Below are 12,239 nucleotides of genomic sequence, written 5' to 3'. Positions count from 1 at the left end.
GAAAAATGTGAAGTTCTACACTTTGGGAGAAGAAATGCATGTGCAGAGTATTCCTTAAATGGTGCAAGATTGGAAAGTTTAGTCATAAAATGAGCCTAGGTATTCTTGTCAATAAGTTACTGAAGGCTAACATGTTGGTGAAGCAAGCTATTAGAAAGTTAATGGAATGGTCGCATTTATTGCAAGAGGATTTGAGTTCAGGAGTTGTGAAGTCTTGCTTCGTTAGTATCAGTGTTTAGACTGCACGTGAAGTAGTGTGTGCACTTTGTCTCCTTCTCTCAGGAAGGATATTATTGCAACAGAGGGAGTGCTACAAAGGTTCACCAGATTTGTTTCTGGGATGGCAGGCTGGTCCTACGAAGAGAAATTGGGTAAACTGGCGCTTTGTCTTCTCTAGGGTTTTAAAGAATGAGAGGTGATCTAGTTGAAAACCTACAATATACTTAGAGGGTTGATGTAGGTAAATATTTCCCGGGTTGAGGAGTCGAGAACCAAGGGGAACAATTTAATTATAAGGGAGATGCCACTTGGGCCTGAGATGAGAATTTCTTTACTCAGAGGATTGTGAAACTTTGGAATTCTGTACCACAGAAGGCTGTGGCAGCAACATATATTTAAGGTAGAGATTGATAGATTTCTGATTATCCCCAAAGCCTTGTATGCCAATGATAATGTATATAAAAGACATTGAAGTATTTGATCGACACAATCGTATTGAATAGGGGCCAGGTCAGATGGCCTACTCCTGCTGGTATGTTCCACAGGCCAAAGATTTCAAGGATTGACAACTTTCTAAATGAAGGCATTTTTGTTGAATAACAACTCTTGACAAGCCCCTTCAGAATCTTAAGTTTCAATGAAATCCCCTCTCATTCTTCTAAATTCCCTCAATTTAGCCCAATCTTTTCAAACGTCTCACCATATGACAAGCCTTTGATCACACAAATCAATTTTCTATATCTCCACGGCACTGCCTCCAAGGCAAGGCAAGGTGAGAGAAGTAGAAGGAGTACACATTACTCGAGGTGTGGTCTCATCAAAGACCTGTATAAATCCTTATTCTTGTACTCTAGCCTCCGTTAGACAAAGGACGATGTCCTATTTGCTTTCCTACTTTCTGAGTTACCTGAATGCTAACTTTGTGTTTCTTGCTCAAGGAGACACAAATCTCTCTGAGTATCAACATCTAAAAATTTTGCCTCATCAAGGAAAGTGCACAAGCAATACTTTCAGCTACGTCATTGCTATCAATTAAAGCCCATTGTTTCAAATGCAGTGGGACCTGTCAAACTGTGTCAGATTGTAAAATAGTGGACTTAGGGCAGTGTGCATCTTGCTGCTGCTGCTGAGATTGTCTTTTTTCTAGATTTACCTCTAGATTTCTTAGTTACTTTATTTCAGTAGTATACATGAATAGGAAATGTTTGGAGGGATATGGACCACGCACAAGCAGGTGGGACTAGTCTGGTTTGGGTTTGGGTTTATAGTTGGCATGGATTGGTTGGACCGAAAGGTCAGTTTCCATAACGTTAAAAATGACTCATGGTCAGAGATGGAAATGCTGTGCCTGCTGGAGCTAAACTTTAATTTCTCCTGGGGATCAGTTGGCTGGACAGCTGGCTTGCAATGCAAAGTGATGCTAATAGTTCAACTCCAACACTGACTGAGGTCACTGTGAATGTCCCACCTTCTCAACCTCTCCTCTGGGCTGAGGCATGGTGATTCTCAGGTTAAACCACCACCAGTCATCTCTCTCATGAGAGAGCAGTTACATGATCTGGCCAGGCAGTGGCAACTGCCTTCATCTTTTAATTACTATATTAAATTACTTTAATTAACACTCCCATACTGTTTTAACCTGCATCCCTTAATAATGTAAATCCATGTACACAACATCTCTAATATCTTGTTTCTTTTATTCACGTGTTCCTCCTCCATCTCCATGTTTTTTGTTTTCGCTCTGTATGCGTCTGTAGTGATTATGATCAGTAGAAGACATACCATCAGTGTTTCACTGTGCAGCCACCATAAGGTGTAAATGAAATATCTTTTCCCTAATTATTTTTTCCCCAGTGTGAAATGGTGCACAGCTCCACTCAAGTTGCAATGGGGATTAAAAAAAATCCAGAATCTGATGTATAGAGTGTGGACTCTGTATCACAGACCAGAAACAGTGCTTGGGGCTATAACATGCCCTGCATGTTGTGGGGTTTAAACAGCCTTTGTCTGTGCAACAGTAAAAATCCAACATGCAATGGTTGCTACATCTTTTAGGTTTTAAGAAAACAAAGGGAAATGGATAATCAAACAGAAGCAAATATTGGAAATAAGTTCACTGTGCACTTTGTAAAGAATTCTTTTGGGTTTACAGGACTGAGTTGCCTGAGCACATGCAGAGCATTGAGTTGAACCTGGATGGCTTGCATTCATTGCTTGGGAGCCAGCAGTATAGTGTGGAGCATTCGAGCATTATGCATGTAAGTATTGGGTGAAGACACTACACTAATAGCATTCAAAACTGGATGTGAAAATGCTGTTTGAATATTGTGAAATAATTCTTCCTGAAAACTGAAGTGCTAGTTAACTCGAAATTAAGTCTGGCTGCTCCTCCACTGATGTGCTGATCCACATTGACCACAGAATCCACAGTACAACCTCACTAAGCAGTCTCTAAATCTCACCTAGATGGACAAGGGCATCACACATCTCCCACACATCTGCCAACTTTGTTCTTTTCAGGTTCTGGAAGTTGCAGGACAGCACGAGGTTTTTGAACATTTATTATTGCTTGTTCCTGATTATTGTTCTTGCCTTACTCCTGATGAACAAGCACCTAGAGGCTAATCACGGATTGCATTACTGCTTCAGTGTTTTGGATGGAGGGAGAGGAACAAGAGTAAAGGCAGCAGCATCCAGAAAGAGCAGCAGATGGGCCTAATGGACAACGCGAGTTGAGGGGAACTGTTCATTGATGGTCCACATCAGGTCTTGAGTAGAGTGGCTAGTGGGAATAAAAAGTGAATATGCGAGAACTCAGTTTTGTTTATGGTTAAACAGCAAGTGTTTGATTAGGTAAGAGATGGTAAAATGTGCCCATGGGATTAGTAAATCAGCAACTCAGAAGGACATTGATCTGCGTGTCAGGGGAGGGAGGGGTGGTGAGTCAGGTTCAATTGAGAAGGGATGGAGAAGTGGCAAGTTGTGTTCACCTTTGTTGCTGTTGTCCAGGTGAAGCCTTTCTTACATTGAATTCAGGTCCTGGGGAGGATGCTGCTGGAATAGGCCATCTTTGTCATGAAGAATTGCTGCCTGGTTCCTTCGATCTGCCTAGAATTGGAGACACTAGATCCTGTGACATCAGCAGATTTTTCTGTTGGACTTCAATGTCTGTTCTTGCTGTCCCTTTCTCAATGCTTTATATGTTGTTGCGAGTAATTATGACCACCCTCCAACAATGCAGTCTGCCAGGTTTCACTGGTTTACTGATTGTGTGGCACCACAATAAGAGAAAAGTAAATATGCATGAATGAATGGATAGATAACTTCATTTTCTAAAGTGATCTCATTGCCCTGCAGATCTTCAATCCAAATCTTCCTGTAAATGAGCTGAACCTGACTGACATGGAGGCAAATCTTGCAATGGTATGTGGAAATATAGAAGCAAAGAAATCACAGTTTGCATTCAATTTCCTCACTCTTCAATCTTTGTAACGTGTATAAATCCATCTCAGTAATCTAGGGTCTAGTAAGGAGAATAACAGTTAAGCATTCATCCTTTCTTCCCCACTGGTCAGGAATAGTGTTAGAAAATACTTATGCCCTCATTCACAAAGTTGTGGGCTTAAGTACAGCTCCAGCACTTAATATCAAATTCAAGGCCAGCAGTTTGCTGTAGGAGTGCTGAGAGAAGGTGAGTGCTGACGATGTTGGAGATCAGAGTCGACAAGTGTGGCACTGGAAAAGCACAGCCGGTCAGGCAACATCCAAGAAGCAGGAGAGTTGACATTTCTGGTGTAAGCCCTTCACATTTCTGATGAAGGGTTTATGCCTGAAGTGTCGACTCTCCTGCTCCTCAGATGCTGCCTGACCTGCTATGCTTTTCCAGCGTCACACTTGTCGAGAGTGTAGGAGTGCTTCACTCTTGGGAGAGCTGTCTCTCAGATCAGACATTAGACCATAAGGTTTAAAACAGAAGGAGGCCATTCAGCCCTCTGAGTTTGCCCCGCAACTTAATCCATGGCTGATAAGTTTTCCAACCCCATTCTCCTGCCTTCTCCCTGAAACCCTTCTCCCTGTAACCTTTGATATTGAAGCAACTATCCTTGGAGATGGACAAAAAAGATTAAATTCCATGATGTGAAAGAAGAGTTGGACTGTTATTGCTGGTATTCTGGTTAACATTTATCCTCAATCTTCACAGTTTATCTGAGAATTTACACTTTGCTACTTGCTGGAGCTTGCTGTATGCAATTTGACTGCTGGTTTCTCTGCTTTACACCACTGAATGCAGATTGAAAGTTCTTCATTAGCTAAGAAGTGTTTGGAACACCCCAAAGTCCTGAAAAAGAGGGTTTTTAAAAAAAATATTCACTAGGCATCTACTTTTGACACTTATCCTGAGTTGTCTTGTGAAAGTGGCAACTGGCTCTGTGAGAGAGGTCATCAAGTAGACATGACTTGGAGATGCCAGTGTTGGACTGGGGTGTACAAAGTTAAAAATCACACAACACCAGGTTATAGTCCAACAGGTTTAATTGGAAGCACACTAGCTTTCGGAGCGTTGCTCCTTCATCAGATGGTAGTGACCTGATGAAAGAGTGATGCTTCGAAAGCTAGTGTGCTTCCAATTAAACCTGTTGGACTATAACCTGGTGTTGTGTGATTTTTTTAATCAAGTAGACAAGTATTCTGTAAACCAGGCGGTGTATGAATGTCAAGATTCCTTTTGTGAGAAGCAGTTGGATTTTCATAACCTTTTTATGGTTAGAATCTTTTATGGTTCTTTTATCTGGTATATCCGGTTTTTATTAAATCAATCCAATGACCTTCTCTGATGAACCTTTAATGTGTAATTGCTGAGATTGGTCTCAAAGCTCAGTGACCACTAGGAAATCATAGAATGTCTGTAACTTTAAAGAAGGCTAGCCAGCCCACTATGTCCCTGCTATTCTCTGTGAGTGCAACCCAGTTAATCCCACTCTGTTGTTTCCCCTAGAGCCTTGCAATATTTTCTTTAAAAAAATGCTGCTTATTCAATTAATTCTTGAAGCCCAATATTCAAGCTGCCTTTACCACACTCTCAGACGATATATTCCATATCTGAACCAGTTCTGTGTAAAAACATTTTCCTCATGTTGCCATTTGCTCTTTTGCCATAAACTTCAAATCTGTATCAACTCTTTCTGCAAAAGAGAATAATTTCTCTTGCTATTCTTTTCATCTTTTCGTAGAGAGAAAATCTCCAGTTTTGTTAACAACCTGTCCGCTGTAACAGAGGTCCCACAGTTCTGGAACCGTTCTGATTGAGCTTTCGTGCACTTTCTCAAAAGCATCCTCATCCTTAAAGTGTTGTGCTCAGAAGTGACATAATACTGCACTTGAGATGGAAGGAGGGTTTAGTGGTTTCAACCTAACTTCCTTGCATTGTTACCCTCCACCTCTGTTTCCAAAATTCAGGATGCTGGACAGCATACAGGATACACCTTGCACCAGTGATACAGCAGTGAAGGATCACTCAACAAACATACACGCTGACACTTGAATCCATGAATTAGCTTTCCTGTCTAACGGAATTTTAGCTGGCCTGGAACTGGCTAACAATTTGATGTTTAAAAATACCAAACAGGAGCACAATATTATAATGTTATGTTAAATTATATACAGGACCTGAACCGGGCTTGTTTTAATAGTTTATCAGGGCATTTATAAGATAACAGACAACCTGTCCTCACTTCTTCAGGGGTGAGAAAGATTACGTTACTGATTAAATATCGAAGCATTCTCTGCATTTAAAACAATCTTGGAAGAATCTGACACAATGGAAATCCCGTACTGACTCTTTGAAAGAGCAATCTGGTTTGTTTCACATCACTTCTCATTCCCCATTGCTCTGCAGATCTTTGCTTTGCAGGATTTCACCACACATGAATGAAATTAAATGTATTTGCCCGTTAAGGTATAACAAACCATGTTTGGAGGAGATTACAAAATGTAGACTTTAGACCCCCACTTCTGGGTTTTTTAGTTAAGCATCCATTTTTCAGAGAGTTTTTCACTTTTGTTGTCTGCGATAAAAGAAAGCCACCTCTATGATGTTCGATCTTAAAATAACAAAGAATGGGAGTGCCCGGACAGCTTCTATCATGTCCACTGACAGAGAATGTTTGTATCCCTTACACTGCTGGCATGGTTCGATGGATGGTATTGGCATTGCAATTAATGCCAGGATACTGCCCTCTGATACAAGAATTGGTTAACCAGTTGCAAAACATGGCACTTACCTCTCGTAAGATTCAATAACCATATTGTCGTTTGCCTGACAGGTGCCGTGCATCCTTCCCAAGTGGGAAACCAGCTTTTTGATTCTTGTCTGTTCCTTGTAATTTCCCAGATTCAGAAACTCATTGTGGATCCAGAGCTGAGGCCGACTGAACCGTCCGACAAAGCCCTGAAAACTGGAGAAAGCTCAGGTAAATCAGCGATTCCTTTAACCCCTGAGTACAGCCACTTCAGAAAATAAACAGGCTGAAGTCTAGAATGCCCTTCACTGCACCATTAACTAACCTCCAGATTTAATATGTGGCAACATGGTCAAGAGCTCTCAATTTTAGAATGCAAACATCAAATATTATCAACGCAAGAACTTTGCAAGAGCTACAGTCATCGAGTGATAGAGTTGTACAGCATGGAAATAGAGCCTTCAGTCCAAATCATCCAAGCTGACCGGATATCCTAAATTAATCTAGTTCCATTTGCCAGCACTTGCCCCATATCCCTCTAAACCATTTCTATTCAAAAACCTATCCAGATGCCCTTTAAAAGTTGTAATTATACCAGCTGCCTCCACTTCTTCTGGCAGCTCATTCCATACATGCACCACCCTTTGCATGAAAAAGTTGCTCCTTCAGTCCCTTTTAAACCTTCTATGCAATCTGTGCTACGTTCGCATTAAAAATAAAGCAATTAAATATTTGACAACTGGGTCTTCTTGGGAATTTTGCCTCTTTTCACATGAACAGAAAGACTTCTCTGACAGAGCAATGTGTGAGGAAGCTAAGCCTGTCCTCGGGCTTCTTTCCCTTTTCTGATCTCCTGCCAGAGCAGCGTGATTGTCACTGTGGCTGCTGCAATCTTCCTCTTTAAAGTAATAACGTTATTGAAAGAATATCAGGGCCTGCGATCACAAGAATTGGGGAATCGAGCAGGTAGCTGTTTATAACTTAGAAGATCATTCAGCATTTAAACCAGTCAGGTTAGCAGATTCAAGTCTCACTACAAGGTAGATGCAGGCAGAAGTTGGAGCAAAATGGAGTTTCATTTCTTATTAAAAGACATTTTTTCCGAATTCTCTGTTGGATTTCTTGTTAACTATCTTTCTAATGCTGTTCTCAACTGAACACATTCTGTCGATATTAATTCTGTTGAAACCTTTCTTAATTCTAAAGACCTTTGTTAGGTCACCCCTCAACCTTCTGACTTTGAGATAAGAGTCCCAGCCGGCATATCTTTTCCTGATATGTGTGTTTGTACATTTCTGGTAGCATTCTTGAAAATATTCTCTGCCACTATAATTATATTATCCTGTTTAGAGATACTATGATACCCTTCTGAAGGAGGTGGGATTTGAACCCCTGTTTTATGATTCATGGGTAGGAACACTACCACTGCACCACAACCTCCAATACCCCCTACATCCTTGATAAATTATGGTGAATTGACTACAAGCCATGCTTTCGGTCATAGGCTAAACAACGTTTGACACTGTATGATCATAACTGCAACATTTTTCAGTTTTCTTCTCCCTCAGCTGAAGCCTGGTGCTTAGTTTATGTTTTTTTTGTTGCAAGCTTACTAACCTATGGTACAATGTTTAGTCATTGGTGAATTTGTCCTTATTCTTTGAACCCACCTAAGCTCTCATTTTCCAAATAATAAGTGATGTCCCTCTTCTTCCTGCCAAAGTGTATTACGTTATTTGCCTGTTCTGTAAATGTATTATTGCAGCTTTCCTATTACCACCCCTACCCCCTTCAAATTTGTATTGTCTGCATATCCAAAAGTTTTGATTCTAAATTGTTAGTGTAAATTTTTCACAGAAATAAAATCAAAGTGCTGGGGAAACTCAGTTGGTCTTGGCAGCATCTGTGGAGAGAATCATGTTTCTGGCCCAGTAGGAGTCCTCTTCAGAACTGATGGGGTTCTTGCTCCAGGAGGAGATAGGGACACATGTCTGAGAAGAGGCACTCAGTATCAATTAGGCCAGATCACAACAGCACCATACCTATCAGCAGGTTTAATCATTAAAGTCAGGGTTCGGCCTGAGAGAACAAAGTGCAGCGAGTTCGAAGGGAGAGACTGGTTAGAGAGGCTGAGGAAAGCAGAGAACGTAAGGCGGTCAATGTCACATCAAAAGTTGTCGAAGAGATGGAATATAGGTCAGACAGGTGAATGGAGAGTTGAGAAAGAGAAGGAAGTATCTATGAAGCAGGGAGAGGACTCCTGTCCAAATAATTGGGTACAGAGGCAAAGGCATTGAAGAAGAATTCAATATCTTGTGCCTGGAATTCACTGAGGTGGGTTAATGATGGAATAAAACAGAGTTCTTTGCTCAGCACTGATCATTCAGCAGAGAGAGCAAGGTCCAAGGATGCACTGAATATATGACAAGAAGTGGGATTACGTGGAGTCAGAGGGACTCTGAGTAACGGTCCTTTATTTACACACTCCACTTTCTGCCTGGAAGCCAATGATTAATCCATTCTGCCACTTGCCCTCTGATTCTGCATAGAGTCCTGACAGTGTGGAAAGAGATCATTCAGCCCATTGAGTCTGCACTGGCCCTCCAAACAGCATTCACCCAGCTCCAGTTTATGCCTGTAACTTGACCTAGCCTGCACATTCCTGATCACTACAGGGCAGTTTTTGGCATGGCCAATTCACCTAACCTGCACATCTTTGGACTGTGGGAGGAAATCCACACAAACACGGGGAGAACATGCAAATTCCACGCAGGCAGTTACCTAAGTCTAGAATCGAACCTAACTAACTGGTGTTGTGAAGCAGCAATGCTAACCACTGTGCTTCCCCATGTTGTCTGACCATATTCATCTTATGGAGTACCTTCTCAAAAGCCTTTTAAAACCATCACCATTGTCTACTCCCTGTTACCACTTCAAACAATTCAATAAGGTTGGTCATGCAAGATTTTCGTGAAATCCATGCTATTATATCTCTCACTTTAATATTCTCTCTCTCGTTGTTGATGTTAAGCTGACTGGTCTATAATTCACTTCTTAAGTAAAGATATTTTTTAGATTTCTACCCAGCCACTTTGCATTACACATTTTCTGATGGATTGTTATTATTGTATGGTAATTCATCTATTATCTATTCTGTAGATTCTTTTAAAATGGGGGGGGGGGGGGGGGGTGTAATCCATTTGGACCAGGGATTTATCTTTAAGTGTTGTTTGTTTGATAGATTCCTATTTTTAATTTTCAAGTGCACATACTTTATTACCTCGGAATTTAATGTTATGTCCAGCTTTAGGCTGGAATCTTACTTAGATGTTGGGGGAGCTAACAATGTGCTGCAAAGTTGGGGTTTCTTGTCAGCCAGTCACCTGACCCATGGCCAGTGAAGCAAACAAATGATAGCCCTAGTGACTGCTGACCCTTTAAAGAATTGCCACGTGTGCCCCAGGGACAGCAGATCTGAAGAAAGGAGGATGGAGGCAGCTCAGCAGTGCCACCAGCTGAAGTGGCTGCTGCCAGTACTGCACTTGCTATGAATGCATGTCACTGGGGAGTGTCCAAATAGGAGAGTTCCCCTTTTGCTACACGTACACAGCCACCCCACACTTTCAGTCTACAGGGAAGGCTGGCAGAGTTGATGTGGTAGTTCCCATTTTTAATGTTATTGGTAAAATGCCATGGGATGAGACCTTCGATTGCAATCAGCCTCTCAGTGGGAAGGAACTTCCTTCGCTTTTTTTGGGCCATTGACGTAGCAGCAGAAAGATGATCGATCCCATATCCCTGTCTTTCCTTCCCATTTTACAGAGACCCACACCTCCAAAGCCATTTCTAGGGGACTAGTAAAATCCATGAGGTGAAAGTGAGGACTGCAGATGCTGGAGATCAGAGCTGAAAATGTGTTGCTGGAAAAACGCAGCAGGTCAGGCAGCAACCAAGGAACAGGAGATTTGACATTTCGGGCATAAACCCTTCTTCAGGAATCATTCCTGAAGAAGGGCTTATGCCCAAAACGTCGAATCTCCTGTCCTTGGATGCTGCCTGACCTGCTGCGCTTTTCCAGCAACACATTTTCAGCGACTAGTAAAATCCAGCCCATTTTGAGACAGTTTCCTCCTTTGTAGTACTCCATCATTTGGATGTGAAGTTGAGTAATATCTCCACATGTTAACTTAATTCGAGGTGTTCCCCACTCTCCTCCAGTTATTGGTGGCCAGTTATATGGTGGTTGTTTAGGATCGTGTAAAAATGGTTGGTGAAACTCAGATCTCTTTGCAATTATTCCTAGGGAAGCCACAGCTTCAGCAAGCTTCACAGGATTTTCTTCCAGAGCCACATCTTCCAATGAATCACGAACTCTCCAGCCTAGACCACGACACAGCCCTTTATGAGTTCACTGAGGATACGGGTACATATTTCCCAGATACTAATGTCGGGCAGGAGGAATTCTGAGAAAAACTGGACCCGAGCAACAAGCCACAACAAGGTAGAGTCATATGCCTTGGCTGTGGCATTTACACTTAAAAGGTAAAGTGAACCTTTTAGAGAATCCTGAGCATTGTGGGTTCCTGCTCACCTGCCGATTCCACTGACATTGCCTGAAGGAAACCATTTCTCTTCTTTGTCATTTTCTCCCCCTTGTCCTTCTGCCTTAATCGGTCATATTGAGAAGGCTGGAGGTGGTGAATTCTTGCACTTCGACAGGTTGGTTAAGTGAGTTCAGCCAGGAAGTGAAGCGGGAGCTCTGGTGTACTAAGAATCCTCTGCAGAGAGGAAGTTAGCCTGTGATGGCTTTGTGCAACAGCACAGAGATCTTGTCCACAACTACTTTTGCCTTGTGTGTAATTTGATCTTTTAAGGTTCTGTTCAGAATGTTTGTGTTATCCACCTATGGCCAAAGAACAGTAATAATTTTATATGTGTATACTATAGCACACTACACTACAAACATGCAGTTTTCTTTTCCAATCTATATACCTTGCATTGGGCTTGATAGGGTTGGGTTTGATGTATTGATACTGCACTTGAAGTATTTTTGATCAAGCTATTGTGATAAATCTTTACACATTCAATAAAAAAGTTGAAGCAGATTTTTATTATGTGGAATGAAACCCGTGTTTCACAGATCCCAGTATGAAGTGGTGGTCAAAGCAGAATCCTCCTTGCATTTAAAATGTACTTGGATATATGCCTTAAATGTCGACTATGAAACAAAAAACTAGAAAGTGAGACTAGGCTGTCTAGGCAGACACACAGGTAACCTCCTTTTAGGCCATATGTTTACTATTTTTCAAAAAGAAAGCAGATTTGATTCTCAGCAAAAGATGATTCTGGTCTCTGAGATAAGCTAGGATATGCAGTGGAGATGAAGTGTGCATTGACACTTATGCTGCAAAGAACTTCAAGAACAGCTTCTTCCCTGCCTTTATTAGACTTATAACTTCAAATATTGTTGATCTTGCTTCATGCACCTCCTGTACAATGTAACATGCATGCCTCACTCTAAGCACCCTGTGATCTGTATGTCCTTGCTTATTATGATCTGTCTGGATTGCTCACAAACAACGCTTTTCACTGTACATAGGTACACATGATGACAATAATTCAAATCAAATCATTTCACATCAAGAGAAGACTTACACCATAAACACAACTGACATTGGTACACAGTCCACACAAGCAGAATGGAGGAGGTAATCTCACTCCTTTTCACTTTGGAGGCAATTCAATCATGACACCTTATTTACTTTGATAAATTAAACATCA

General features: G+C 41.4%; 1 protein-coding gene across 5 annotated transcripts in view; it reads left to right on the top strand.

Moving 5' to 3' along the window:
- Nucleotides 1-11,416, top strand: part of hsf4 (heat shock transcription factor 4) — a 64,507-nt gene extending 53,091 nt beyond the window's left edge. For 4 of the 5 annotated variants that reach the window (XM_060837798.1, XM_060837801.1, XM_060837797.1 and 1 more), the window contains 4 exons: nt 2,372-2,477; nt 3,577-3,642; nt 6,611-6,689; nt 10,762-11,416. In XM_060837798.1, the coding sequence (XP_060693781.1) occupies nt 2,372-2,477; nt 3,577-3,642; nt 6,611-6,689; nt 10,762-10,925 (415 nt within the window). In that variant the 3' untranslated portion in view covers nt 10,926-11,416. The remainder of the gene's footprint in view (nt 1-2,371; nt 2,478-3,576; nt 3,643-6,610; nt 6,690-10,761) is intronic. The other variant, XM_060837799.1, reaches the window with a different exon arrangement.
- Nucleotides 11,417-12,239: the final 823 nt, after the last annotated feature.

The sequence above is a fragment of the Hemiscyllium ocellatum genome, chromosome 17 (genome assembly GCF_020745735.1).
Source record: "Hemiscyllium ocellatum isolate sHemOce1 chromosome 17, sHemOce1.pat.X.cur, whole genome shotgun sequence".
Taxonomy (NCBI): domain Eukaryota; kingdom Metazoa; phylum Chordata; class Chondrichthyes; order Orectolobiformes; family Hemiscylliidae; genus Hemiscyllium; species Hemiscyllium ocellatum.
This window is presented reverse-complemented; position numbering and strand designations above follow the sequence as displayed.